Raw genomic sequence first — 27,169 nt, forward strand, 5'->3', positions numbered from 1 at the left:
ACAGCCTTCATAAGAACCTAACAACAAGAGGCCCCCCAGAAGGACACTTACATGGAATTCCAGAAAGCTGGAACCCTGAACATCTGTACAATAGTAAGAGTTCTTCGACCAACGGTAACAACAATAGTAACCAGACAACCAACCACCCCATGCACTTGGTACAAGTACCCACCATGGGGTTAAAAAAATCCCATAAAGGAGAAAAAAGTTTTTATAATAATAACTCCTACCCCTTATCCTAGAAAAAGTTAAATATGTTCTTAATATAACACTGACGAAATTTTAAGAATAAAACAAATACCTCAGACATTGTGGAGTGGAAGGCAAAGTCAGCTTTTTCATCTTTGCCACAGGTCCAGAAAGTTCTGCTAGTGATAAGTCTCTCTTCCGTAAGGATGGCATACACCGCTCAGAAGTTCCAGATTTCTCAAACTTATTAGCATCTTTTTTCTGTGAAACAGACCTGGAATACTTAGGATTTACATTTGCAGTCAGTTTTTTAGTTTTAATTTCATTTGTAATTTTGTCACATATTTCTGGTGTCACTGAAGTCACAAGGAAATCATTTTTTACAGAACCAATACACAGCTTTTCTTCATTTTCCAAAGAACTAAAAAAGGACAAAAAAAATTGGATTACTTTTTCAAAAAAAAATTTACATTTTGCTTTCACTACAGTTAAGGCAACTGTCCGGTTTATAACAATAAGAACACATTTTTACCATACCCACAACCTTCTCCAAAATGAAGTTTTTAATTATGATATGCAACTCTGCTTAAATGTCAAATAACAAAGCAAGATTATTGTGATGAATCTGTATGTCTGTGGCTAAGCCTTTACCATTGCTTACTGTAAACTTTGCCATAATGTTGTAGTTATTCTATCTTAAAAAAAAAAAAAAGTGTTCACTTAACTGCTTATTTGTTTGCATATTATTCATGTCAGAGTGAGGTGGCATTATAGTTAGTTTAGGGTTCTCACTAAAGTGGGTTGTATATTTTCTCCCACATTCTGCATTATGCTGATTTAAAGTCATCTCCCCCCCCCACAATTTCTGACTAATGACATCAGTATGGTTGTATTTCATAGTTTCCCCCCCACATAATTTCTGACTAATGACATCAGTATGGTTGTATTTCACAGTTCATTTACTATAGCAGCACTTTTAATTAACAAACACTGTTGATGAAGAGTCCAATATGTCTGTCAGAAGTGTCTATTACTAAGAGAATTTTTGAAAATAAATTTTGTAGAAAAAATATTCATTATGCTATTTGAGCATTTCCCATACTATTTTCTACAGAAAACTGGTGTTCCATGCGGAGTGAACATGTGTTCAATGAAAATATCATAATTAATAATAATAATATATATATGTAGTCCATTCCGGTTACTTGGGACACATCAGGACTAGTGCATTTTGGCCTGATTAAGCGGCTGCCCCAATTATCCGAAGTTTCACGTAAATAGTTAAAAATACAATGGACCCCCCCCCCAACAATTGGTTCACTGTACACTCAAATCACGTTACGACGAACTCACCATAGTAAAGTACCGTTCACTATACGATGTGTAGTAAATGCCCGTCATTGTGATCATGTTTGTGAATTGAATTTTAATTCTATTAAACAGCGATTCTAGAGAAAATAGAAGGAATATTATCCACAGGCTATAAAAGTAAAGGTATATTAAGCACAAATTTACCCTTTATTACCTTACCAATTAAAAAATTAAATGATACGTGAAAATCTGAAGAATATAAGTGATAATCGGAATAATTAATGCGTACTGTAATATGGACATACTAACTAGTTGACATTTCTGTTCACTGACATTTGTGGGTGGCAGTTAAAATTTAAAACAGTAAAAAGATAAGCAATCGATAACAAAGAACACAGCACACACAAATTGCAAGTAACAATACGCACAAGTGAGAACGGAGTAACGAGTTACAAAGCTTTAAAAATAGGAATGAAGAGAAGATCTGAAAATAATTTTTTTTTTTATGATTGAAGATTTCATGGAAGTGTAAACACATTTCACCATAATAACCCACAGAATTCCAGCTGTCGGTATTAATCAAGTTTACTGTCCGTTTATGATAAATTTCACTAACAGAAAAGCCCAATAAAGCAGGTGACTGCTAATTGTTTTTATTGTTTTATGGTTGTGACCTCCAGAATTTCGACCAAACCATGTGGTACTGTTGGAGACAATTGTAGGGTAATCTCCAGTGCTCCGGTCTCCTGCCCCGATTAAACGGCATGCTGTCCAATTAAGCAAAGTAAATCCTGGCTATTTTCTCGATTGGGTTCTGTTTTTTAAAGATTTTCCTGAAATAAACGGCTGTCCCGATTAACTGGTAGCCCAAATAACTGGAATCCACTGTGTGTGTGTGTGTGTGTGTGTGTGTGTGTGTGTGTGTGTGTGTGTGTGTGTGTGTGTGTGTGTGTGTGTGTGTGTGTGTGTATTTTTTTTTTTTTTTTCAGTGTAAATTTTGCATATTTGAAGCATACTTTTGAAGTGTAAAGAATTCTTCACATATATAAATGCAAAGAAGAGGAGAACAAACCAGATTGGACCTTATGTAATGGACATGGTATAGTATTAGATACCCCAGCTGAAGTTGCAGATGAATTCAGCAGTTACTTTGCATCAATATATACAGAAGGAAAAACCCTTTATGTCAATGAGAAATTATGGGAGTGAAGTTGAAAAAAAAAATGTAATTAATGATGCTGAAATTTCATGTGTTTATTTAATAAAAAAGCTTTCGAGGCGGCAAGTGAGTGCACTGAACCATTGAGGCTAATTATGTGAGCATCACTGGGCTAGGGAGTGATTCCATTGGATTGGAAAAGTGCCATTGTGTCTCCAATACATAATGGCAGTTCTAAGAGTGAAGTGGGAAATTACCGGCTGGTTAGTCTAACTTCAGTAGTAGGGAAAATCATGGAGACAATGATCAAAGTTAGAATTCAGGATCATTTTAGATAGGAATGGAATTCTGAAGGATACTCAGCATGGTATTGTTAAGGGAAAACCATGTTTAACTAATCTGGTTAGCTATTTTGACAGGGTCACTCAAGCGCTGGATTTTGGGAATAATTTTGACATTGTTTATTTGGATTTCAGCAAAGCATTTGACTCAGTCCCACATGAGCAGTTACTTTATAAGCTGGAACAGGTTGAAATCACAGGGAAAATCCTTAGATGATAGCTCGATGGCTTCAGGGCAGGAGGCAGAGGGGTGTGATAAATGGTTATTCCTCAGATTGGGTTGATATAGGAAATGGGGTTCACCAAGGATCAAGTATGATGTCTAAATTTTCAGATGATGTAAAGATTGGTAGAGTAGTTAATGATCGCTGCCAAGCAGAGCTTCTTCAGAATGACCTAAATAGACTTCAGGGATGGTCAGAAAAATGGCAGTTATGCTTTAATTCAGGAAAGTGTAAACATTGAAAAATGTTTCCATGCCTCCATCACTTCAATAGATTCGGAATAAATTTTTTCCAAAATCCATTGTAACGATTTTCTGATGTAACGAGTTTTAAAGGTAAATTAAAGAAGTTGTGTTAGGCAGTAGGAATATTACTTCTACATTAGGTGACTTAAATCTTTTGGATGGCCTGGCATGTTACCCAATAGTAGTAAGACTTTGAAATCTAAATTTTTTCCACAAGTTTTTTTCCCAACATTTATTTATTTATTTTTTTTGCATAAGGACTAGCGAGCCAAAAGCGGGACTCACAAAAAAATAATGGAAATGTTTAGAAATTACATCCAACAAGATAGCAGGTTTTCCCCTGCACAAAAATTAAAAAATAGCATGTTATGCGAGGGTTGTAGCAATTCTCTAACTGTGTTGTGCGAGGCCTGCCACAATTTATCAACCTTGTTAGAGCGAAACCATGTTGTAGAAGTACCGTGTTATATGGGGGTTGCTTGTACTACAATACAGAAGAACATGGAGTACAGGCAACTCCCGTATAACACGGTACCTCTACAACATGGTTTCACTCTAACATGATTGATAAATTTACGGCAATCCTCGCACAACACGGTACTTATATAACACAGAGAATTATGGCAAACCTCACATAACATGGTCTTTTTGAGCTTTTGTGCAGAGAAAACCCTGCTATTATGTTGGATGTAATTTTTCAACATTTCCATTCTTTTTTTTTTTTTTAGTCCCGCTATTGACCTGCTACTCGTTATGCAAAAAAAAGGGGGGAGGGAACCACCACTGAAATACTCTCTTATTGCATCTCCAGCTGAGGAGAGAAACTGGATGTTTACAGTATTTATTCATCAGTGAATCCTGTTTTTTCAAAAAAAAATTTGCATGTATATTGTTGTACGAATGAAAGATGTTTTATGTGTAAACATCTTTGACAGCACCTACTAAATTTTGAACAGCTAGAACAGAAATCATGAACAGTGTAATTTATGCTCACGCCTGCTACTTACTCTACCGAATCAATGTCAGTAATAAATAGGATACACATGCCCACTGCTTACTCTACCGAATCAACCTTTGGAAGAGGTTAGCCAATAGCCTAATTACCCATTTGATTGTAGCCATTTGTTGAATAGTATGATTGCAACAATACAAGTATTTGTATTGTTACGATCATACTATCATGTTGGATCACATTACTCTGTCATGCTTCATCTCAAATCACACATGCAGCGCTGCAAAAAACGACAGTATTCACGCATAATACGCTATTGAAACTATGACTTGGCTCAGGATCTCAACGAGTAAAAGCATGAGATGGTAACGCTGCACATTCCATTTCGCAATGAGGAAACAGATACTGTCAGAGATGAAATATGTCAAGATCTACGACGACAATGAAGAGCTCCTACTAAAATGTAAATTGTATGAATCGGACTTGGACATTAGCAAAACGATTGAAATATGTAAGACAATGTGACAAGATAATGACAATGTTGATCCTGACGAAGCATGTGGTAATGACCTGCATAGGCCTGTAAACATGACTGCGAGAAGACCCTTTTCAAAACTTTTACAATCATCTAAACAGAGAGATGAATGAGGATCTAAAGCTCACCATGCTCAACCAACTCAGTGCAATTGCAAAGAAATGCAAAAACTTGATGATCAACGAGGATTCTGCAACTTAATGAGAATGGCCAATGACAAGCTAAAGATTCTATTCATTACATGCAATTTGGAGTCTGTTATCTCCCAATCACAAACGGAATCAAATATTCTTGACCAGTCCAGCTGGTTGCAGAAAAACATTTATGATTAGCCTCTTGATGGAAATGTACAACTGCTTCAGTGATACAGACGGGTACTGTAACAACTACATTACATGCGCTTCAACTGATAAGGCTGAAGTGCATGTAATGTAATGATCTTGGATGTGCTCACAGCTGATTTATACCAACTTTGAGCACATCCAAGATCACTGCGCTTAAGATATCCATTTCTCTGGTTACCAAAAGGTTTCTGCCATGGGTGGCAATGGTTAGCCCAAAGTTACCAAAGTGGTATGCCCCAAATCATAAACGCCAACAGCAGGTTTATGCCAGCTCTGAACACATCAAAGATCACCTTCCACGATCCTTTGTGCGATCTTGTCTCCCAATTCTATTTTTCTTTGTTATGAAATGGAAATGACACCATTTCCATGTCGCAAAAATCGTGAAAAATTGATTTTACTACAGTCCGAAATTTAGTAGGTGCTGCCAAAGATGTTTATACATAAAAAAAAAAAAAGTAGATATGAGTCCCACAAATGCTTTGTGCTGGAGTAACATAGTGGTTTTCTGCATAACTAGTTTTAATTTTTATTTCACACTGTGCAAATCATGGATAAATTTTTAGTAAGAGGAACAATGAGAAAGTTGGATTCAATGGAGAAAACAGAAAATCATGAGAAAAGCTGAATCGGGAATACCTCAATATCAAATCAAACTCCAGATAAGAACCAAAATAAAAAAAAAAAAAAACATTTGAAATATGGCTTCTATTCTTGCAGTGATGATCAGAATCAGGTGTATCTGTGTTTATTGTGAACAGAAACTCAGTGATAACTGTATGAAACCCTATTTGTTGATGAGACACTTTGAGAGAAATCATCAAGACTTGAACAGTGAGTCCAGTGTTTATTTTGAAGAGAAAACTAAGTATTACATAAAAAGACTTCATCAGTGAAATCTATATTTGTGAGTCATAAAAAAAAATTATTAGAAGCCTCACTAAAAGTGAGCTATCACAATTAGTGAAAATGTGATAATGCCATGTGCGAGACAATATTTGGACCCAACATATTAGCAAAAATTAACAGGTGCAACTTTCTATGGCACTTCAAAATGAATTTTACTTTGCTCAGCCAATCTTCTCAATTAACTCATTCATAGTCTTAATTTGTCTCCTTATTTTACCTTCAACTTGATGAGAGCACTGATGCCAGTAGCCTAGCTGTGCTGTTGGTTGGTTTGATACCTGTATAAGGTGAGCTGTGTGAAGACATTCTTATCTATGACAATTCTAAAACCACTAACAACAGGAACTGATATTTTTGAAAAAGTTGACAGCTTTTTTTTTTTTTTTTTTTTTTGTGCTCATGAACTCAACTGGAAGTGAATTGATGTCCATACTGATGGCGCCAAGGTCCCCTTTCAGGTGTTATTATGAGAAACAAGGAAGCAAAATTCCTGTTCAAGCAGTCACTATGTACTCCACAGAGAAAATTTAGTTGTGAAAACCATTGCTGCAAAATTGAAAGAGATTTTCAAGACATTGATAGAAATCATCAATTATTAGCATTAGAATGAACACATGATGCAAGAAAGCAAGCTTATATAGCATCAGCCAAAAAACACACACACACCCCTTCTCATTTCACCTATCCACTAGATCCAAATGTTCATCTAGTTCTGCCTTGATTCTATTTAAGCTATCAACTTCTACAATGACAGATGGAAGTTTATTTCGGCAATCAACCACCCGCTGGCTAAAGGCAAACTTCCGCACATCTATAATACAATTGTTTTCCTCGATTTGAATTTATGCCCTCTCAGGCAATTAATCTGCACAAGAGGAAGAATCCATCAGCACTGAGCATGCTCAAACAATTCAAGGCTTTATACACCTCAATCAGATCACCACGCAGGTGCCTAGTCTCCAGACACTGTAATTTGCAAAACTTAAGCCTTTCTTCGTAAGAGTAACCCTTTGTTCCATTAACTAATCTTGTTGCCCTTCTCTGTACTAATCCAACAGCTCTAAATCATTCTTAAAATGAGGCCTCCAGACTTTGTATACAGTACTCAAGGTGTGGCCTGACCACTGCCTTATACAAGGGGATAATCACCTCCTTATACCCTCTAGAAAAATTCCTTTATATCATTGACAAGACACCATGAGCTACTTTTGCAGACTGCTGCACTGCTCAGAAAACTTCATATCTGCCTGCACAATTACCCCCAGGTACTTTTCACTCTACCACTGTCACAGTATAGTACCACACAGTTGATACATTACTCTGGGAATACTGCTTCCAACATGCAGTATTTTATATTTGTCAATGTTAAATTACAGTTGCCACCTCTCAGCCAATCTGCTCAACTTTTCTAGATCCTGTTGCAGCAACGTACTGTCATTAACAACCCTGCCAACCTTTGTATCGTCCACAAACTTTGGACATTAAGCTTGATATACCATCATCAATGAATACAGAAAACAACAATGGCATTAATCCATGAAGAGCAGTGTCCACTGATTACCACTCTGTCTTCTCCCTCTCAACCATCCCTTTATCTATAGTGGCACCTCCGTAGCCAGGTGGGCAGGAGCAGCAGTGCATAGCACATGCTTCTTGATCAGAGCACCAAATACGGAGGATGCAGAAAGGTCAGGAAATAACCACCGCATATCCCCGGAGCAATATGGCCTTAGTTGCTAATGCTCCTAAAAACCTATAAAGTTGTTGTTGTTGTTCAATAACAACTTTATCCATAGCAGCAATTTGCCTGCAATGCCACACTGCTCTAATTTGTGCAGCAGTCTTCAATATGCAACAGTATCAAAACCCTTTCTAAGATCCAAATATATGATATCAAAATTATTTTTTGCATCCAGTTCCTTTGTGACTACATCACAGAATCAAATAAAATTGGTCAGACAAGACTTCCCCCTTACCAAACCCATGCTGTGCTGAGCTATAACTGAAGTCTTGTCTAGATAAATCCTGAAATGCTTCTTTAACTAGTGATTCCATTATTTTCCCTGAAACACAAGTTAAACTAAGAGATCCATAGTTACCTGTGTCACCTTTTGAACCCCCCCTTTGTGAATTGGTGATACATTTGCACACCTCCAGTCCATGCTGACCTCCCCTGAGTCAAAGGAAACTCTCATAATTATGGCTAAGTGTTTGCTTAAATGCTTTGCTGCCTCCTTTAATATAACTGGATAGATTCCATCCACCCCAGGTGCCTTTCTGGTTTTATCTTCAACAATATCTCGTCCACTTTACTCTCAGTTATTACAAGATTATCTAGCTTACTGCCAGAGTTTAAAACACCTCTGGCATTTCCCTCCCTGAATAACTCCTCATGTGTGAATGTAGATGCAAAATATTCATTTAGTTTGTTAGCTACCAGAGCAGGATCATCAACAGTTGAACCATCGATATCAAGTGGGCCAATCTGATTCATCCCGTTCCTTCTAGATTTTACATAAGTAAAGAACTCTTTGCTGTTTTTCTTTGCATCCTTTGCCAAAGATTTCTCGTAATCTACCTTTACCAGTCTAACCTCCTTTGTGACTTGGTTATAGACCAGCTTATATCTATCAGAGGCTTCTGTGTTACTTGTTAATTTATACAGGGTGTTTCAGTTAAACGTTTCAGAACTTCTAAGAGGGGTAGGGTACATCCTGACAACTCGAAATCATATAGCAATGTGGGGTCGGAAATGCTTTCCTGAAGCGGTATTGTACACAGAAGTCGTCGTGCGACGTCGTGCAGCACAGATTCGATTTTCGGTCAATGAATGGGCCGGTATTATGGGAGATCACCTCATCAGACCTTACCTGTTACCGTGTCGTCTAACCGGACCTATCTACTTGATCTTTCTGCAGCAAGTATTGCCACAACTTTTGAGAGATGAACAGATTTCTGCATCGACGCAACAGACAATGTGGTTCCAACACGATGGAGCCCCTGCCCATTATAGCGGAGATGTTCGTAACTACCTGGATGTCACATTTGGTCAACAGTGGATCGGACGTGGTGGTCCCGTGCGTTGGCCTGCTCGGTCACCCGACCTATCATGTCTTGATTTTTATTTCTGGGGTCACATGAAATCGCTAGTTTATGACACCCCTGTTGACAATGCTGAGGAGCTGGTTGCAAGAATCGCAGTAGCTGCCGAAGAAATTCGAAATTCGCCTGGAATATTCCAGAATGTTCGGATGTCCATGCGTCGGAGATGTGAGGCGTGCATTTTAGCCCGTGGAAGAAACTTCGAACACTTACTTTAATCCATGTACCTTTTGCTTCTTTTCATGTATTATTAAAACGATTTCTCACTTACGGTCTCTTTTCTTTTTATGGTGCTTCTGTGTAGAACACCGCTTCAGGAAAGCATTTCCGACCCCACATTGCTATATGATTTCGAGTTGTCAGGATGTACCCTACCCCTCTTAGAAGTTCTGAAACACCCTGTATATATCCCATGCATTTTTCTTCTCTGCCACATGTCAAATTAGTTCATCTGACATCAATTTAAGCCTAAATCTTGAACAATATTTCTTTGTTGGTGCCAAGATTATTTCTTTGAATGCTTCCCATTTTGAATTTGATGTTGGTAACATCATCAGTTGCTCCCACTGTATATAGAACTTAAATACTGTCTCAGACCACCATAGTCACCTTTACGAAAGCAAAAACCCTTCCCTTTACCCCTGATGGTAGTTACCTCTGAGTAAATCCCATTTCAGCAAACTGTAAAAACTGCCACCTAGTGGTTCCTTTATGTGCAGATTCTTAATGCATGCAGAATTGCTACTGATAATCAGATCAAGAGTATTCCTCCTTCTAGTTGCCTCCCTAATATGCTGCTGTAGAAAACAATCATCCAATAAATCCACAAAAAAAACCTTGCTAGTGTGTGAGTGACCAACCCACAAATTCCAGTCAATCTCTGGGTAATTAAAATCCCCCATTATAAGACACACTGATTTACTGGCACACACTATTTCTCTGCAAAACTGCTCATTATACTCAATCAGATTCATTAGGCCTAAAATACACACCTACTCTCATTTTTCCTTTCCCAGTGCTTATGTCACACCAAACAGGCTCAACATTGCATTGTCCACCAACATTAATTGGATATACTTCCTTATATTTTATGTGTTTCTTAACTAACAGCATAACCCCTCCTCCCTTCCTGCCCTGTCTATCCTTTCTGTACACATTGTACTCCCCAAATCCCAATTCTGCACTGCTTATGTCTGTGTGACGCCAAGTCTCTGTATCCCAACAATATCTGCCTTTGATGTCTTGACTAGCACTTCCAGCTCATCAAATTTATTAACAATACTCCTAGCATTGGTATATATGCACCTGTTTCTACTCTTAGTTACCCTAACACAGCCCATGTATTTACTTGTTCCACTATTAACTCCCAGCAGTCCTGGACATCCTCATTGCCTTCCTTTCCAGGCTGCTGCTCAATTGCATTTCAATAGAAGCAGTGCAAGAACCACTTTCACTTCTGCCAGCGGCTACTGTTAATCTATTAGTCCGTGTATCCCCCCAAGCTAGCAGTTTTCCGACCCACCTAACTCTGCCTTGATAGCATCAGCAAATATTATTTCACCCTTTCTAGTTAAGTGTATCCCATCCCTGTAGAAGCAGTCTCTCCTATTAACAAGCACAGACCAGGTTCAGAAAAATTCTACCTCTTGAGCCTTGCACAATCTCTCCAGGGCCGAATTGATCGACAAGGCTCTCACATCATATACTCCCTCCTGGGCAGAATTGCAAACACTTTCAAATTCAACCCTAATCTAGTTATGTGAAATTTGGCTTAAATTCAATGCATTTCCTGAAAATTTGCAACGAAATGGGCAGCAAGTACGACTGTTTACTTTTTTTTTACACCAAAGCACATTGGCTGAGTCAAGGTGAAGTGATGATGAGATTCTCTGAATTGCACTCTGAAACTGTGATATTTACTGATCGCAAAGCTGTAGCCACAAGAAAAACAATTAGAGATAAAATGCAGAGGTTCATTGAGTTCGTCTAACGATTGTAATTCATAAGGAGTTGCAAACCTTGCTGATATATTTGCCAAACTGAATCTATCATTTCAAGATAATAGCCCAACACTTTTCATGGCTAATGATAAAATCTCTGCATGCAAAGATAAAATTATTCTTTGCAGAAAGAGAGCTAAAGCAGGACTATGATACAGTGGAGTCCTGCTAATCCGAACACGTTTTGGTCGGCAGAGAGGAAATTTTTTAGTTCACAAAATATACATTTTTTATATTTTCCAGTTAAATTTAAATGGTATTAATGGCATTTATAATTCCACAAAAAAATTGTATGTTATTGCAGTACTGTACTAATACAAAATGAATAAATCAGTGTTTGACATGGCCTATTAAAACTACAGATCTATACTTACACACCAAAACAGGAACAAAAGTCATTTTTCAGAAGTAACAAACTGTTAGTTTCTTTTGACGTAACAATGAAAATCAGCTAGAAGATGCTATGTTTCGCCACCGCTTCATAAACATGTAGTCTGCCGGTGTAGCGCTGGGATGTTGTTCCAAGTAGCGTAAAGCGAGGTCAAGGGACACTGCCACGGCTGCGTGCGATACAAGTTGTTCTGCAGTACCACCGGGCTCGTCATCATTCTGCTTGGAGTCTTCTTGGGTGACAGCTGCCACGATGTCCTCATCCAACAGGTTTTCATGTTCCATCTATTCCATCTGTTGCAATCCACTCGTTAATGTCAGATTCTATTGCTTCCTCGCACCCGGGAATTTCCTGTACGAGCTGAATTAATTGTTCTGTGTCATTGTTTTCGTCAGAACTATCGACAAAGCTGAGAGAAGGCCATAATTTCTTCCACGATCTTTGTATGGACTGCTCGGTTACATCCTCCCACGACTCAGCAACCCAATATACAACTTTTAAGTTCAGTTTCATTTTCTCATGTAAAGAAAGTGAATTTGTGTTATCTTCTATCAAGGACCTAAGATATTTCTTTCTGTATGCAAGCTTGATAGACTGTAACACCCCCCTGGTCCATGGGCTGTAATAAGGGTGTTACATTAGGCGGTAAGAAAGCTGCCTTGATATCCCCTGATGTCAACACGGAAACGTCTGGGTGGGAGGGTACTCGCACTAAATGATTCATCATCACCTTTCATTAGTTGGTTGAGATGAATGGCCTTTTCTTTAACAAGAGGTTCACTTAGGGGTGTTCCCCTTTCTCTTTCCTGAGTCAACCATGTGAATAAGGCTTCATCAAGCTTGACAAATGTTGAGGGCCTTACTGTTTGTCGATTTTCAACTGATTTTTCTGAAGTAGAGGTACAAAACTCTCAATCTTTGCGCAGTTTTTTTCCAGTCAGTTATTGTGGCCTTGCCCACTCCAAACTCTATTGCCAATTTCGTTGCACTTTCACCCTTGTCCAGCCTTTTCAAAACTTCCAGCTTATCTTTCAACGTACACATTGTGTGTTTCCGTTTTGTGGCCATTGTGGCAGCAGACTGAACTAAACTAAACTACAATAATGTAGAGAGAAGATTTAAACATTCACGTTTAATGCACAATGTTGCATGCAATGAGTCATAGTGTGGAGGGGGATGGTTTGCTTCCAGTGTGTCACGCTCGCGTACAAACGCTAGTAGGCCTACTATACATTCATTCCTTAATAAACCAGACCTGTTTTACTGGTTTTTTTTTAGTTTAAACTGCATTATTGCAGTTATTCTGCTAATCCGAACAGGGCTCGGTCCCAATTAGTTTGGGCTAGCGGGACTCTAGTGTATTTTCAGTACTTTTACTACATCTTGTTGAAAAAAAAAAAAAAAAAACCTTCAGAGTCAGACTTACAGGAAGCAACAATTGACCACCTCATACAGCTATCTCTTTTTAAGAATATTTTCCTGTCAATACAGACATTAAAAATTAAAGGTGGATAGCTAACTCTTTCTGGAAAAATTGAAATTCCTCTGTCCTATCCAAAAAAAGAAGAATAACTGATTGATACCTCTTGTGACATGTCACTACAAGAAAAGTTTTTAGTGTTCCACTATCTTCCTTCTGGGCTAGTTTGTTGGACTCTTTCCTGAATATAGCAGACAAAGTAGTTTGTAAGCTTTTACACCTTGTGATGACTTACGTGAATGTGGGTTTGCCAAATATTGTGATGCAAAATCAAAAAAGAGAAACAGACTTCACACTTCATCAGACATTCATGTCATTTATCAGCTTTGACACAACTTCAGCAAAATCGCTAAAAATCTGTCACAGCAGATCTCTCTCATTAGATCCACAGAACAAGTCTATTTTTTATTCTTTAATTTGAAGTCCTAATAATACTTACATTTATTTTTAGTTTAAAGTTTTAAGAGTAGTGATTAGTAGTGAACTCAAAAATTTGAGTAGAACTCAAATTTTTGAGTTCTCCTATAATAATGTAATATTAATGATTTTGTAATAACTGAGAGCAAAGTGGAGGAGAAATTGCTGAAGTTAAACATAAGAAAGGCACCTGAAGTGGATAGGATCTATCCAGTTATATTACAGGAGGCAGCAAAGGAAGTAAGCAAACCCTTAGAGGGATCTAAGGGTGACACGAGTAATTACAGACCAGTTAGCTTAACTTCTGTTCTGGGGAAAATTAATGGAGTCACTGGTCAAAGATGTATTGCAGGAATATCAAGACAAGACTGCAGTTATAATTCAGACACAGGATGGGTTTGTTAAGGGAAAGTCTTGTCTGATCAATTTGATTGAATGCTATGGTGTGGTCACAAAAGAACTAGATGCAAAAAATTATTTTGATATCATATACTAGAATTTCAGGAAAGCTTTTGATACTGTTGCACATGGAAGACTACTGTACAAATTGGAGCAGTATGGCATAAGGGCAAGTTGCTACAATGGATAAAAGGACGATTGAGTGGGAGAAGACAGAGTGGTGGTCAATGGGTACTGCTCTACGTGGACAAATGTTATTAGTAGTGTCCCTCAGGGTTCGGGTGTTGAGCCTGCTGTTGTTTTGTATATTTATAAATGATACTGATGAAGGTATATCAGGCTTAATGTCGAAGTTTTCAGATGATACAAGGATTGGCAGGCAGGGTTCTAGAAAATTTGGGCAGATGGGCTCAGAAGTGGCAACTGAAGTTTAACATTGACAAATGCAAAGTACTGCATATGGGTAGAAGTAACTCCAGAGAAATGTACCAACTGTGTGGTACTGCACTTAGGGTGGTAGAAAATGAACAAGTAATATAAAAAAAAAATTTTTAAAGTCAATTCCTACTTAGGTCAACAAAGAAAAATTTTATTTTAGTTATTTATTAAATAATTACAATTAATATAAATGTGTATATACATATGACAGAATCACCATATTAAGTGGCAAAATAGAAAGCGAATTTCCTTGCAATTTTCCATTTTCCTTTCTATATATGGTGTTGGACTATTATTTTTATTCACATGTTTCATTTTCCATTTTGTTCCCTCCTTGACTCAGACTAGAACCCAGAATGAAAAAAGAACCTGAAAAAGAAATTTTTTTCCAGCGATCTACACACTTAGCCACTGACGGTATTTATTCCTAAATTTATATCCTGCTAAATATCTTATATAAGAGAAATTTTTTTCTCCCATATAAAACTAAAATTAATTAATTAAATTTAATTAATGAATTAATATTTGAAAAAACTGTATTAACATCAAGTGTCATCCACTACAAGTTTAAAAAAATTTATTTGAACTTGAGTGGATGAATAAAAAGTATTTTATTAACAATTGAAAATTTGAACAAGATATATAAATATATATAGGGACAGTGTGAACTAATAGTAGGAATTTAAAAAGATCTGGGAGTAATTGTACAGTCAGATAAGTTTTCTGAGCAATGCAGACAGGCGGCCAGAGCAGGTTATGGGGTATTATTATGAATGATATACAGGAATTTTGCTATTAAGGGAAAAGGAGATCATTATCCCTTTTCTATAAGGTAATGATCAGACTAAAATTTGAGTACTGTGTACAAGAAAGGCTTAAGTTTTGCAAATTGCAGCATCTGAAAATTAGTCCGCTGTGATTGAGGCGTAAAGGCCTCAAATGGGTTGAGCACGCTGAATTCTGATGCAATTCTTCCACTTGCTCAGATTAAGAACCGAGGGGGCATAAATTCAAATTGAGGAAAGACAGTTGTAGAATAGATGTGCAGAAATTTGTCTTTAGTCAGCAGGTGGTTAATTGCTGGAAGAAACTTCCATCTGTTGTTATGGAAGTTGATAGTTTAAATAAATTCAAGGAGGAACTGCAGGACAAACTTTGAGGGAATGGATGTGTGAAATTTTTTGTTTTTTGCTGATGCTACATAAGCTCATATGCTTGCTTTCTTGCATCACATGCCTCCATTACTACTAATAATACAGTATACATGCAAAAAACTGAAAACTCCTTTCTTAGCATTCTATGTCTACATTTACTTAAGAGGTACCTGAGAACCTTGCCAAACTTCCAGGGATACATCGGCCAAAAAGTTTGAGACCATTGATCTAGTGTATATAATCTTGTTGCCTCTACTCTGCCAGATAGTGACTGGAGGGAGTCCGAGTAATGTGTGTGCAGGGAGGGCACATTATATCAAAGAGCTGGGTATCTTCTTGCCATGCGTATGCCTTATTAAAAAATTTAATTACGACATACAACATATCCCCCTTGCACCTTTCCTTTAATACTGAAAACATGAATAGTCATACTAATTGAACAAACTTATCTGCAAAAAGATCTAAACTTCCCAAACACTTCTTTGTTCCTTTCACAAATATACATTGCCTCTATCCCAAACTCAATGATGTCCAATTCCATTTACAGTCTGTTGAGCCCAACTCACTCACTTCTTCTATCAGAATCCTAATTATCGGTTGATTCAATCACTTCTCATCTCAGTTGTCCTAATTATTCCTTGTACAGGTCCTTTCACTTCAAAAGTGGCATTGTGCATATGTCCACTCTGATGTTCCCTGTCAGACTTAATTTGGAATATCCTCTTTTTGATCACTGCTTTAAAATCTCTCTACCATGCTCTGTCAAATTCATCTCTTCCCTCTATCGATCTCCCACTTTCAATGATCACTTGGGACTTTGTGACTTCCTCTCTTTGAAGTTTGATTTTCTCCAGTGCAATTTTTCTAAAAGTGAGGTAATTTTTCTTGGCAATTTTAATGTTCACAATCACCCCAGGGGCTCATCTGGTGAGTATGGGCTTGGCACACCCAGGGTCCTCAGCTGGATATCATCAATTCTTCTCTCTCTCTCTCTCTCTCTCTCTCTTCTCTCTCTGTGCGTGTCAGGGTAACTCGAGAATTTTTTTGGCTGCTGCAGCATAAGCCTCAGGCTTCCTTGCACCATCATCATCAGCCATTTTCAATCCACTGCAGGATGAAGGCCTCTCCAGCAACTTTCCAGTTCCTTCTGTTTTGAGCACTGGCCATCCATTTACTACTCAAAAACTCATGAATTTCATCTATCCATCTCCGCCTTTGTCTTCCAGGTTTTCTTCTAGCTCCTCTTGGGTACCATTCTGTTATTTTCTTAGTCCATCTGTCATCATGTCTTCGAGCTATGTGTCCTGCCCAAGACCATTTGAGTTCTTTAGTTTTGATAAGAATGCCCTTTACTTGAGTTTGCTGCCTAATCCATGTGTTTCTCTTCTTATCTAACAGCCTGATTCCCAATATAATTCGTTCCATTCTTCGCTGTGTAGTTCTTAGCTTCTCTTCCATTCTTTTGGTGAGTGCCCAAGTTTCACTTCCATAAGTCATGGTGGGGAGTATACATTGATTCATTATTTTACGTTTCAGACAAACTGGGATATTGCTCTTCAGTATGTGACTATATTTCCTGAATGCTATCCATCCAAAATTTATTCTTCTCTTGACTTCCAGCCATTTATCATTATTACAGCTAATAACTTGTCCCAGATAAGTATATGACTCCACCTTTTCAATTACTGCTCCTTCAATCATTATTTCCCTTTCCGTGGCATACTTGTTCATCATTACTTTTGTTTTAGCCATATTCATCTTTAGTCCAAAATCCTTACTAACTGTGCATAACTGATTAAGATTTTCCTCTAATTCTTTGGGATCGTGGCTTATGACCACAATGTCATCTGCAAATCGTAAATCGTTTAGGTACTCTCCGTTCACATTGACTCCTTTCTGCGGCCAGTCTAATCTTCTGAAAGCTTCCTCAAGGGCAGCAGTAAACAGCTTTGGAGATATTGTCTCCCCTTGTCGAACTCCTTTCTCGATTTTAAATTTGCTACTGTCTTTGTCTAGTCTAATAAAGGATGTAGCACTCTCATATATTTTCTTCAAAATCATAATATATGGAGTATCTATGCATTGTCTTTCCAGTGCCCGAAACATTGCCTTATGCTGTATGGAGTCAAATGCCTTTTCATAATCCACAAATGCCAGGCATAATGGTGTTTTATATTCATTTGCTTTCTCCATTAGCTGTGATATTACGTGAAGGTGATCCATAGTTGAGAATCCTGTCCTAAAGCCAGCTTGCTCTTTCGGTTGATTCTCAAGTATTCTTTCTAATCTGTTAGTAATGACCCTTGTGAACAACTTGTAGCTATGGGATAACAAGCTAATTGGTCTATAATTTCCAATTTCTGATTTATCTCCTTTCTTATGCAGCAAAACTATGATTGCATTATTCCACTGCTTAGGCATCACACCTTTTCTAATGCACTTTGTGAAGAGCCTTGCCAGTTTTTGTGTTATGTCTCTTCCTCCCAATTTTAACAACTCTACAGTAACTTCATCTTCCCCCGGGGCTTTCCGATTCTTCATTTTCTTCAATGCATGTTCTACCTCATCAGGAAGAATATCGGGTATGTCGTATGTGTTGCTACTTTGCAATCCATCTTCCCCACTGCTGGTATCATTCCCTCGCTCCTTGTATAATTCTCTATAGTAGTCTTCTGCTATTTGAATTATGCCTTCTCTGCTGTTTATAAGTACACCATCGCTATTCTTCAGTTTCAGTATCATTTGTCTTTCTGTATTACTGCTCATGGCTGCTGATTTAAATCCTTTGTTTTCCCTTAATGCTTGTTCTACTTTTCTTGTGTTAAATCTTCTTATGTCCTCTCTGAGTCTCTTTCTAATGGCTTTGCATAACTCAGTATACTCAATTTTCTCCCTGTCGGTGTTTTTCTTGCTCTTCATTTGTTGTCTTTGGTTCATCACGACAAGTGTTTCTTGACTAATTTTTTCTTCTTTGGATTTCTGTTTCCCTATAGGTTTCTTGGGCTTTATCACTTTCAAAAAGTTGTAATATTCCTCGTCGATATCTTGGTCCTCAGCAGTCTGCAGAAGCTCATACTTGTTCTTAAGTTCCAGTACATACTGCTTTTTCTCCTCTTCTGTTATCTCAAAGACCTTTGTATTATTTACTCGAGTCAGTTTTTTCCTTTCTTTTCCTACATCTATATCAAGTGTACATCTTACCATTCTGTGATCACTTCCAACATTTACCTTATTCAGGACGGTAACATCAGTCACAATATATCTTCTGTTAGTGAGGATGAAGTCGATTTCATTAGTTGTTAATCCATTTGGACTCTTCCATGTCCACTTTCTGTTCACCCTTTTCTTGAAAAAAGTGTTCATTACTGACATTCCTTGAGATTCTGCAAATTCCACAAGTCTTTCACCTCTTTCATTTCTTTCACCAATTCCAAAATTTCCTATAGTTCCCCTTTCTGCACTGTTTTGTCTTTTTCCAACTTTAGCATTGAAGTCCCCCATAATAATAGTGTAGTGGGTTTTCTGCTCATCTAGAAGACTCTCAATTTCGGCGTACATTTCTTCAACCTCTTCATCATCATGGCTCGATGTTGGTGCATAAATCATTATAATCTTTAGCTTGTACCTCTTAGAAATCTTGAGTATTAGTCTTGACACCCTTGGTGATGTACTTTTGAATTCCAAAATGTTGTTTTTAAAATCTTTATGGACCAGAAACCCAACTCCACCTTCACTCCTTTCACTGTTTCCATTGGTGTACAGCAGATTTCCACTTGATAAACTTATAAGTGATTCATTTCTTCTTCTTGTTTCAGCCAAACCGATGATATTCCAATTCACATTTTCTAATTCCTTTTCCAGCTCTAATATCCTATCTTCACCGATGAGTGATCGTACGTTATAACAGGCCAAGTTCAATTTCCGTGCATGGCAGCCTGGTCGTACCCAGAGATTCTTAGCACCCTCTGCTTCCACTCTGATCCTCTCGCTGCCGTAAGAGGGAGAGTGAAAGCTGCTGGGGACTGAGGGCCATTTGTATTGTTGTGCTCTCATTGCTGGAGGGTTTGGTCTTTTCCTCTTCACGCTGACCAGGCGTCTTGAAGAGAACCACTCTACACGTTCGTTGCCACCTAAGTGACGTAACAGGGCTTACCATCGAGAAGGTGTGCATGAGTGGATTTTAGGGAGGCAGGCCAACCAGACTTCTCCTAAATCTTCTGTAATAGAGAGATATTGGATCCATCAGTGTTTTAGGCTGAGTGTCTGATAACACACAGGATACCTGCTCCCCTCTAAGCCCCTTGCACCATATGGCTAATAATTATAACAACTCCTGCTAGCTTCAGTTTTCTATTCATACAGATACAGCTTGGCCAGATGCTGAGGCTTTTGCAATTACTAATGACCTCACACAGATTGTTCACTGATCTACCAGAATACCAGACAACCCCAACTACACAGTCAACACCCTTGACCTTTTTCTCATGAACAACCCTTCTAAGTGCACAGTCGAGATGAGTGTCCTCTAGGCACTTCAGATCCTAACTCGGTTGATGGTCTTTTCTCCAATGGAGCTTTTCCCCTTGTGGCCATTCTCAGTCTTGTGTTGTTTGGCATTACAAGAATGCAAAATGGGATGATCTGAGAGAATACTATTCTTCTTTTCCTTGGTTGAATTACTCTTTTAAATTTTCTGATGTCAATGTTTGCTCAGATTGTGTCAGTGAAATTATTCTTGTAGGTATCAAATCCTTTATTCCACACTACCTTAAATTCTCATCCTTCATAGAAACCTTGGTTTTTCCAATAGCTGTGCTCAGGCATTTTCAAGATAAGAATGTTGCATATTGCAATTGGTTTGCATCCAGATCTCCAAGTTCATTTTCTGTCTAAACCAAAGCTCACAACAAATGTGAAGCAGTTGCTAATTAGTCCAAACTAGATTTTGAAGAGACAGAGTAGACAATGTGCTTCTTGTTCAAATGGTAGTTGAACATTCTGGTGTCTTCCAAAGTTACTGTCCACAAAGTTTTGACCATCTGTACTCCCATCATCTGTTAAAACCTGATGGTTCTATTGCCACTTCAGCTAAATATAAAGCTGACCTGCTTAGCATCCTACCTTTCTTCTAACTCTTGTATTGATGAACTTGGTAAACCACCTCCTACCCAGTACACTGCACTTAATGCCTCCTGTGGTCTTCCATCAAAAATATGTCAGAAGAATTTTGAACAATCTTGATGCCAAGTGATCTCAGTTCTGATAGTACACTGAGCAGACAGAAATCATGGGATACCTATCTAGTAAAGGGTAGGCCCACTTTTTGCTTGGATAAGGACATTCACATGGCAAAACATTGAGTCCACTAGTTCACAAAAGTGTTTTGCAGGTATTTCCATCCATTCTTGCTTGCTGCACCGCTGTCCATAATTCCGTTGCATGCCTGGGTGGAGGATCCAAAGCTCAAACAGACTTTTCTACAGCATCCCAAAGATGCTCCACAGGGTTCATGTCCGGTGAACAGGAAGGCCATTCCATGGTAGTAAAATCTGCAAAATGATCTTCGAACCATGTTCTAGTCACCCTGCTGGAAGAATCCATTGCCCTGTAGGTGCACAATGACCATGAAGGGATGCAGATGGTCGGCAAGGATGGACACGTAACCAGGACTGTTCAGAGATGTGACTAGATGTACCAACGCGTGCCAGTTGAACATGCCCTAGACCATTACCGACTGTCCACTTTCTGAACAGTTCCTTGTGACATGGCAGGTTCAAATTCAAATTCGCATAGCTTTGTGCAGTTTCCGCCAGATACTCGCCCTCCCATCCGCTTGAAATAGCTGGAAACAGGACTCATTGGAACAGGATTCAATCATCCAAGGTCCAGTGCCGATGTTCTTTTGCCCAGTTGAGGCGTACAGTCCTACGTAGTAGTGTTAGCAATCGGACTCTGGTGGGCCGGTAGCTCCCATAACCTTTTGCAGCTAATGATCGCCTGATGGTCTTGGTGGAGATGCTTCTGGCGCCTTCCTCGTTGAAGTCAGTGGTGATTTGTGTCACTGTCACTCTCCGGTTGGCTGAAACAATGCAAGATAGACATTGATGGCCACATTCATTCACTCCCCCTTTCTCCACCCACAGCGCTATCCACGATGAGATGTTATTCCAGAAGTGGCATATTCCCGATACACTCCTGATACTGTCAAATGGGGACAGTGCAATTTCTGTACCAGCTCCGCGATAGTGACCCATGCATCGGGGACCCACAAGCATCCCTCTTTCAAAGTCAGTTAACTCATGATGTTTATCCATACTGACATTGAATTACTGTCTATGTGAGTACAGTGATGCAGTATACCTATATACCTGCAAGTGATGGGTTCATCCACTAACAGAGGGGTGACAGTGTTGCATTGCCCATGAATTGTCTTTTCAGTGTATGTCTCTACTTGTTCTCAAAACTTGTGCTCCTCAGCTTACTCCTGCTCCTTTTTACACTTTCTTATTCTATTGGTGTTTTCCTTCTGATTGGAAATTTGCTCATATCCAGGCGGTTCCTACAAAGGATGACAAATCCCTCTCATCCAATTATCATCCCATTGCATTTACTTCTACTCCTTCTAAAGTAATGAAGAAATCCATTAATTGCCAACCTCTAAACTATCTTTACCTTCAATTGATCAATGATCGCCAGTATGGATTCTGTCAGTGTTGCTTCACTGCTGATGTACTGGCTTATGTTACACATCTGTGGAAGAATTCTATGGAAACATTTGGTGAAACTCAATTTGGTGTTTAGCATAAAGGTCTTCTGAATAAGCTTCCAACCTAGGAATTGATTTTTGTAATTTGGCATCCAGTTGTCTCTGACCTCTCATTGCAAGTGATGGTAGATTGTCTTCTAACTTCTTCACTAATGCTAGTGTTCCCCAAAATTTAAGTTCTTTTTTTCCACGCATTTCCTTTTTTTATAATAATGACGTTCTGTTGACTAAAAATCCAACCCATATTTTCTGATGATAGCACCTTACATTCCACCTTACCCTGTACAAACAGCTTCAACTTCTCAGATATCTATTACCAGTTCCTTAAATGCTGATCTTCTGATAATAATCCTCCAAACAAAGATAAGTTTGTTAATTTCAACTCTTGTCCCATTGGAGAATTACCTGGAGATTGATGACACTCGCACTCATGGGTAGCACAGTTGGTAGATTCACCTTCCTCCCCCACGCCAGGTGGAAAAGACCTGGGTGCGATGACAGGAGGAATTTTTTTTGAGTTTTTTTCATCAGGTGACATCATTATTATAAAATTATTCTTCTGAGTTAGTCAGTCTCAGGCAAGGGTAGCATGGTTTTTTCCTACTGGAAACTGGTTTGTCAGCTAGCAAACAGAAAAGCTACCTCAGAACACATGCAGTTTACAGACAATATACTTAGAGTAACATGGTCTTAGTTGGTGATGCTCCTAAAACCCAATAACAATATCGATGACACTCACATTTCTAGACAAAATCACATATCGCTGTTAGTGATTACCTTGACTTCTATCTCTCTTGGCATAAGCATGTCCCATATATATTGCTTCCTTTGCATTCTAAAAAAAAAAAACTGGGTTTCCTCTTGCACTCTGCGTTATTTTTCTTCTAAACATTGCTCACTACTAAACTACTCACTCTGTACAAATCTCAAATCTGCCCTAAAATGGAATATTGTTCCCACATCTGGGGCATTATACCCATAACCTCTCTCAGGATTCTAGATTCCATTCAAAAGAGGGCAGTTAACTTAATTAGTGACTCATCTCTAGTAAAGTCTCTCCACTCTCTGTCTCATAGAAGTTCTGTTTCTGCTGCATGCCTTTTCAATAGATTCTTCCATTGGCACTGTTCTTTTGAATTGGCTTCTATAATCCTCCCTCTTCTAAACTAGTCCAAACATATGCAGCAACTAGTCAACGTCCTTTCACTGTTCAACTTCAAGCTCACTGAATCAGCATTTCTTCTTCCTCAACTTCATTCAACTTCTGTTTTCTGGAACAACATTCCTTCATCATATTTCCTAAAAATTACAATTACAGAAATTCAAGTCAAATGACAACAAATATCTTTCATCTTCACAACCTTCAACCCATGCACAGTAACAAGTACTACTATAAGTTCTAATACATTTTGTGTTTGGGTTTTCATTTAAAAAAAACTGTGTAAAAACCAATAAAAATGATAGCAGAGTGATTCTTCAACAACACAAACATGCTTAAGTGGTACATCTGTTTCTGTATATGGAGGTCTTGCCACTGAGATACTGCTGATTCCACTTTTAAATGAGATTTCAGGATCTTTGCATTGGATTTTCGTTAGCCCTAAGTTCCTCATCCGTTTCTTGCTGATTAGGGAAAATGTGGGATTTACCTGAACAGGCTTCTTCCTAATAATCCTGATCACTAGATTTATTATCATTCAATTCTGAAGTCACTTCTGAAAGGTGGATTGGTAATCTGTAGGTCTTCATTGTGTGGCACTGGAGCAGTAGAGGATGTAGGATGCTATATTGGGATACATTTCTTTTCAATCTGTAAACCTTTTAAACATTGAATATCCACCACACAGAATTAGCAGTCATTGTGACGGTTTTGAACTCCATATTTGAGGTAGTGAAAGGCATACACTCATAACTACTATGAAACCATCCATTTGATATTCATATGCTATTATCACAACAGAAATGAGTGCCCACAACTTGTTGTGATCATCAAGGCATTTCAAAATAGACTTTGTATGCTCTGCAAAACTCACTGCTGCCAATGGATGTTATGCTTCATGTGCTTTGAATGTATATATCCAGCCATCCCAGGGTGGTTTTCCTTTTGTGAAATAAACAGATAATAATAATAATTAATAATAATATTGGCACATGTGCATGTGAGACAATAGAGTTAGCACTGCAGCATATATGTATACATACCTAGGCTACGACAATGCAGCATATATGTAGAGTATGTATCTAGACCAGGGGTGGCCAACAAGTCGATTGCGGCTTTAATTTCAGTCAATCCCAACAAAATTTTAATATATATAAAAAATAGATTAGACAAAATCTAAATGTTATTATTATTATGCACCCCATTGCATATGCTTATTACAAATCCGTTGAACCACATGACCACTCTTGTCGCCACGAAGTTGCTAGGCTTGTCTAGTGAAAATTCATGCAGTTACATGAGGAGAGCATATTTTGAATTCTTATTTAGCTTAAATAATATTAATAACTGGATATTCATATGCTATTATTAATTAATGATACATTAATTTAATACCCTTTGATTTAAAATGAATACTACGAAAAAGAGTAAAACGTATTATTTTCATCAAGAGTGAGAACTAGAATACTTTTTTGTTAATGATAAAAGAAAAATGTTATTTGATTTACAATGCTTCCGCGGCTATACCCAAAAAAGAAAATTTAGAAAGGCACTTCAGAGCACTCCATGGTAAATACCAATCGGATTTTTCGCCTAATAGTCACCTGAGAAAAAATAAATTAAAAGAACTTAAATCCAGATTATTCGCACAACAAAATTTCTTCGTGACACCTAGTTTACAATTTAAAGCAATAACTGTAGCATCATTTAAAGTGAGTCTTGCAAAAAAGTGCAAACCATTTTCTGATGGCTAATTCATCAGGCACATTTTTAGAAATAACAGATTCTCTTTTTGAAAATTTTAAGAACAAAAATGGAATTAAAAGTGCCCTTCAAAACCTGCAATTATCTTGAAATACTGTGATGCGAAGCATTGAAAAAATGAGTAAAAATGCGAGCGAACAATTGCATGCTCATATTGCTAATTGTGTGTCCTTTTCTTTACAACAGGATGAATCTACAGAATATCTACATCAGTGATATAGCTCAATTGCTCGTTGTTATTTGTATGTTTTTCGATGATTCTGCCACTAGAGAAGAACTGCTGGGTATGGTTTCGTTAAAAGAAAGAACTAGAGGTCTTGATATATTTAACGCATTCAAATATTTTATTGAAAAAATTAAATTACCCTATTTAAGCTCGTATCAATAACAACAGATGGAGCTAAAGCAATGACAGAGCATCTTAACGGATTCATCGCATTATGCTAAAAGGATGATGAATTCCCAGATTTTTTGAGTTACCACTGTATCATCCACCAAAAAGTGTTAGCCAGCAAAAATTAAATACTAAAAGTATTATGGATATAGCTTTCAAAATCGTGAATTCCATCAGAAGACAATCTCTTAAAATGAGACTGTTCAAAATGCACCTTGATGAAAATGAACCAGATCTGATATTACACATAGATATGAGGTGGTTGAGTTGGAATAAGTTTCTACAGATTTCGAAATTTGCTGAATGAAATTTAAAAATTTGTCGATCACGGGGGAGATGATTATCAGCAGCTGAAAGATACGTGTGGTTGTGTGATCTGGCTTTTTTTGGCAGATTTTATCAGTAAATTAAGTGATCTGAATTTGAAATTACAAGGAAAAAATAAAAATGTGGGTGACATGATTCATAGTATTTCTGCATATAAATATCAATTTTTGGCAATGGCTAAGGATCTCAAAGAAAAAAAAATTTGAATTTAATAGTTTTTGAGTTTAATAGTGAAAAATATGTTTCTGAAATTGAGAAAGTTGTGGATGATTTTGAAACCAGATTCAGTGATCTTAAAACAATTGAAGACATTATTCAATATATTTCTTGTCCATTTAAGGTCGACTTAGATACGAAACAAATTGCAGAAAAAAAAAAAAAATCACTCAGATTTTTCACACGGAGAAAATATTACTTGAAAATGAAATTATTTTTCACTGCGAAATGATATCTTCCTAAAAGCCAGGTCATCAGAAAGACTTTTGGAAATATGTTTGCCGAGAAAAGTACTGTTTAAAAAATGCAGTGAACTTTTAAATTTGTTTTGGTTCCACATATCTATGTGACTTGCATACAGAAGATTCTTTATGGCTGGCCTTATTATTATTAGCCATATGGTGCAAGGAAGCCTGAGGCTTATGCTGCACCAGCTGAAAAAAAAATTTCTGAATTACCCTGAGAGAGAGAGAGAGAGAGAGAGAGAGAGAGAGAGAGAGAGAGAAGTAGAAGGGAATCACCAAAAAAGAGAAGAATGATATCCAGCTCAGGAGCCTGGGTGTGCCAAGCCCATTCTCACCAGATGTGAGCTCCTCGGGTTAAATAGTATAGGTACGAATTTAAAGTAAGAATTCTGAATTGTATTTAATTTTAAAATTTATAAACAACATTTTACAATATGTTGATTAACCTTTTTAACAATGTGCAATGAACTTCGTGAGATGGTAGATCACAGCACATTTTGAAGAAAAAAATGTCGATCGCATCAACAATTAAGTTGGCCACCCCTGGTCTAGGCTATTACTGTAAATTTGACTTAAACTTAAGTCAAAGTTTATTGCTTCCTCTGAAAAGTAATAAATTTATTATAAGTTAAGATACAAAAATATAAACAAACAGGAGCTTTCAGGACGATGGAAGATTATAGTTATAAAGCAATAAACTTTAAGACT

General features: G+C 37.7%; 1 protein-coding gene across 1 annotated transcript in view; it reads right to left on the reverse strand.

The window, feature by feature from the left end:
• LOC150080654 (targeting protein for Xklp2-A-like) overlaps positions 1-27,169 on the reverse strand; it is a 231,563-nt gene that overhangs the window by 157,201 nt on the left and 47,193 nt on the right. Inside the window, exon 5 of the mRNA XM_090380773.1 lies at positions 302-610. Within this exon, the coding sequence (XP_090236899.1) occupies positions 302-610 (309 nt within the window). The remainder of the gene's footprint in view (positions 1-301; positions 611-27,169) is intronic.

This window comes from Mastigoproctus giganteus, chromosome 9, assembly GCF_048544385.1.
Source record: "Mastigoproctus giganteus isolate SK-2022 chromosome 9, ASM4854438v1, whole genome shotgun sequence".
Taxonomy (NCBI): domain Eukaryota; kingdom Metazoa; phylum Arthropoda; class Arachnida; order Uropygi; family Thelyphonidae; genus Mastigoproctus; species Mastigoproctus giganteus.